This window comes from Microtus ochrogaster, unplaced genomic scaffold (genome assembly GCF_000317375.1).
Source record: "Microtus ochrogaster isolate Prairie Vole_2 unplaced genomic scaffold, MicOch1.0 UNK6, whole genome shotgun sequence".
In the NCBI taxonomy this organism is placed as follows: domain Eukaryota; kingdom Metazoa; phylum Chordata; class Mammalia; order Rodentia; family Cricetidae; genus Microtus; species Microtus ochrogaster.
In genome coordinates, this window is record NW_004949104.1 from 10382861 (window position 1) to 10387153 (window position 4293).

General features: G+C 50.7%; 1 protein-coding gene across 2 annotated transcripts in view; it reads right to left on the reverse strand.

Moving 5' to 3' along the window:
* Limk2 (LIM domain kinase 2) overlaps window positions 1–3754 on the reverse strand; it is a 70040-nt gene extending 66286 nt beyond the window's left edge. For both annotated transcript variants that reach the window (XM_026788707.1, XM_026788706.1), the window contains exon 1: window positions 3622–3754. In XM_026788707.1, the coding sequence (XP_026644508.1) occupies window positions 3622–3637 (16 nt within the window). In that variant the 5' untranslated portion in view covers window positions 3638–3754. The remainder of the gene's footprint in view (window positions 1–3621) is intronic.
* Between the last annotated feature and the right edge of the window lie 539 nt (window positions 3755–4293).

Sequence of the window (4293 nt, forward strand, 5' to 3'; positions counted from 1 at the left end):
GCCACTCAGCACACTGCCGTATTTCCACTCTCACGGTTGCGAGCACACCTGCTGACCGCCCATTGCTCCTCGCCCCTCTGACTTTCAGAGCACCTGTCCTGATGACGCGCTCAGGATTTAATGTCTAGCTGCCATCAGCACACACTCCACAGAGGAAGGGGCTTGTCCTATCCTGCCTCCTGCCACTCACGGCTAAACATGTGAACACAACTCTGACATTCCATTGTCACACAGAGGCTTTGCAGCAATGCATCTGGATTTCCATCTTCTTAATTACCCTGACCAGGCATCAAGTTTCTCAAAAGCCACAAACCACGGCTTTATTCACATCCACAGCTACTTCAGTGTGTGCACGCGAACATGGGTGCATGTCCATGCGTTAGGGTGCATGGGCATTGCATGAGTATACATGGGGTCAGCCTTGCATGTTATTACCCTGAAACCACTCACTCTGGTTTTTGTTTGTCTCAATTACATTTATTTATTTATGAGGGGTAAGGATGTGCACACCACCAAATACAAATACAACTTACAAAAATTAGCTAGGCTTCTGGTGACCAAACTCAGGTCTTCAGGCTTGACAGCCATCTGAGTAGTCCCAGACGTCTTGTTTCTTTGAGACAAAGCCTCTCACCAGGACCTGGGGCTAACCAGTCCAGCTAGGGGTCCACCTGTCTCTGCCTCCCCAGCACCAGGCTTATATATGAGCACCACATCTGGCTATTTAAATGGGGTTGGGGATCAAACCGGGATCCTGATGCATGCAGCACCTCATCAACTGAGCTGCCCCCTCAGCTACTCCACGGGTATTTTCTAAGGGTCTGTAGGTTGCTGCCTACAGATGTCTCCCTATGTCCTGGCCGACCCTGGACAAGCCTATTTTCCTCCTGGAGCCTCAGTTTCTTCAGATGAAAAAACGAGAAGATGGCACATAGTCTCAAATGTCGTTCCTGGCTCTGGCATCTGTTAAAATTTGTAAGAGGTAAAACTTGGCCTAGCCCAGTTCCAAAGACTTCACAGGCACTTGGTAAATATTTGATTTCCTTGTCGTTGATTCTCCTGTTACACAGGAATGCAAGGTGTCCGAGAATGTATCTGAACAGAAGGAACAAGTAAGTTCCAGGCCCCACTTCCTTCTCAGACTGGCTGGACAACCTTATTCTGTGGCTTGTGATGCAGAAAGGATGAAACACTAAACTGAGACCACAAAACAGAGTCATAGCCTGTGAACAAGGTACTTCAGTCTCCTTAACAAAAATAAATACACGATAACAACAATAAAAAAGTAAAGCCACTTTCAGGGCTGAGGATACAGCCCAATAGTAGAGTCATTGTCTAGCACGTGTAAGACCTCAGGTTCCATCCCCTCACCTATTAAAAAACAAACAAAGCCTGCCTGCCACTTCAGCGGGTGCAATGCCCAGGAGACTGAGGGAGAACCAACCTAAGCAACGTAACAATGGCCTGCTGTCCTGAACAGAAAAATAGCGACAGCACTAGATGCTCTTGCGGAGACCAGAGTTCAATACCCAGCACCCACACGGTGCTTACACCCATCAGTAACTCCAGTCCGAGAGGATCTTCTGGCCTCTGCAGGCACCAGGCATGCAAGAGGCACACGTGTGCACATGCAGACATGCACATAAAAGAATGCTTCAGTTAAAATGCAGGAAGGTTTAAACGGTGCTGAGGATACAGCTCAGGGGCAGAGTGCTCAGCTAGCTCGCACCGGGCCCTGGACTCATCCTTAGAACCACACACAAATCAAAAATGACTAAACTCTTTCACAAATTTCTGAGAATCAAAGATCAAAGTTGAGACTCTACAGCGGTTAGAAGAAGTCACCAAGGTGTACACCTTTGATCCCATCACTCATGAGGCAGAGGCAGACAGATCTAGGACAGCCAGGGCTGCAAGGAGAAACCTTGCTCAAAAAAATAAAACAAACAAATAAAAAGAAGTCACTGAAAGTCAGTTGAGCTGAAGAACACATCTGTAAATTAAGGGACAGATTTTATTCTGTGTGTGCTCTGTGTGGATACACGCCATGGGAGTGCAGGCACTGTAGAGGGTCCTCTGGGGTAGCAGAATTGAGAAGCAGCCGGATGTCAGGAGCCAAGCTCTGGTCCTCTACACGAGCAGCACACACCTTAACCTCTGAGCCATTTCTCCAGCCTCATAAACACAAACACAGGATCTCTTGTTTAGCCCAGGCTGGCCTCACAGTCCCCACGTAGCAGTGGATGACCTTGAACTTCTGATCCTCCTTAGCACTGGGACTGCAGGCGTGCATCCTGTAAACGTCTAGGCAGTGCTGGGGATGAAGTCCTGTGTTCCACCAACTGAACTGCAACTCCCAATCCCCAACTCATTTTTGCTTTGTTTTGTTTTTTTAGAGAGAGACATGGTTTCACTGTATAGCTCTGGCTGTCCTGGAATTCACTATGTAGACCAGGCTGGCCTTAAACTCACAGAGATCTGCCTGCCTCTGCCCCCCCCCCCCCCCCGACTGCTGGAATTAAAGGCATGTGTTACTAACAACAGGCCTCATTTTTTAAAAATGAGTTATTTATTTAGAGACAGGGTCTTATTCTGTATTCCAGATTGATCTAGTTAGCACTCCACACGCAGACCAAGCAATTCTCCTAGTGCTGGGATTACAGGTGTGCACCACCACAACCAGGCAGGGAAAAAAAATAACTAAAGGGCAAGACAGAGGCATTTCCGCCCGGTTCTTTCTTTCTCCAGAGCATATTATCACGAATGAAAACAAAAATCCCATGCTCCCATAGAGAGGAAGTGACCCACTGGCGGCCCAGGCCTTGAATTCAGGATGGAGGAAGTGACTGTCCACAGGCCCGAAAGCCAGGAAGTGGAGGCAGCTATCCAGTCCCTCCCCCACTCCTAAAATTCTCCTTTGACCTTTCTGGAAAGCTTTTGAAAGTCGACACTGGTAGACCCAGAAATTGAACCACTCACACAGGTGGCTGGGAAACAGGCAGCAGAAGGCTCCTGGTGCCGCAGGGCAGGAAGCTGCAAGGTGATGCGTGAAGGGGCTTAAGACCCAGCCAAACCAATTTTGAAATTACCTTCCCACAACCCTTCCTCTCAGGGTGCCCCGCTGGCTTCCGAGACCACTGAGGACTCAACAAGTCCCCTGAGAAGACTTGAAACTTCTGCACATGATGTGGCGAGCTTTGCGCCTCGGGAGAAGGGTTCGCTCTCTTCTCCACAGTCCACATCTTAAGCTCTCTACTCCTATTTCCAGGACCCTCCAAAAATCCTTGGCTCCAAAGATACAGAAAACCCAGGACCCAGAATAACTCGGAATCTCACATCCTGAACCCTAGAAGACCCTGTACTTCCCATTCCAGACTCGTCCATCACAGAGAATCTCTGCCGTCGGCTTCCGTAACCTGGAGACCTGCCCCGACTGCAGTCTTCCCCCACGCGCAGGCCACTAGGAGCCCTCAGTCTGCAGGACAACCCACCCCTAATTCCAGAGTCCCAGGACCTCTAAGTCCCGAGCGAGTTCGGTCCTCCCACCCTGCCAGGACCCAAGAGGATCAAGCCAGCCAGAAACCCGCGAGCGGTGGGCAGGACGGCGTGGCCCTTTCTTACCCGCCAGTGCCGCCATGGTTCCGGGCGCGGACACCAGGGGAAGGACCAGCCGGTAGCAGCAGCTCAGGTCCGCGCCCGCTTGCGGTTTAGAGAGGAGGTTGTCTTTGCCTCTGCTGCAAGAAGGATGCACCGCCTACGGCGCCCGGGGAGGACCAAACCGCACCTGGCACCGGGACCCGCCTGCCGACGCCCCGCCCTGAAGCCCCGCCCTGAAGCCCCGCCCACTCAGGTTCCCGCCCCGACACTTGCCCCGCCTCCCGCACGAGTTCTGCCGCGTCTCTGGCGCCCCTTAGCGAGTGGCGTCCCCTAAAGGCGTTGGGATTGATTATTATAGGCTGGGGGTCGCAACACAGAAGACCCTCAGCGCTCAGTGTAGCCCAGTTTCCCTTCTACACTGCTTGAAAATGACTCTATTCATCAGGTGCAGAGCGTGGATGGGAATCTCAGGTCTTTTGACCCCAAGTTTGTTTTTTTTTTTAAAAAAATATTTATTTATTATGTATACAATATTCAATCTGTGTGTGTTTGCAGACCAGAAGAGGACAGCAGACTTCGTTACAGATGGTTGTGAGCCACCATGTGGTTGTCGGGAATTGAACTCATGACCTTCGGAAGAGCAGGCAATGCTCTTAACCACTGAGCCATCTCTCCAGCCCCCTGACCCCAAGTTTT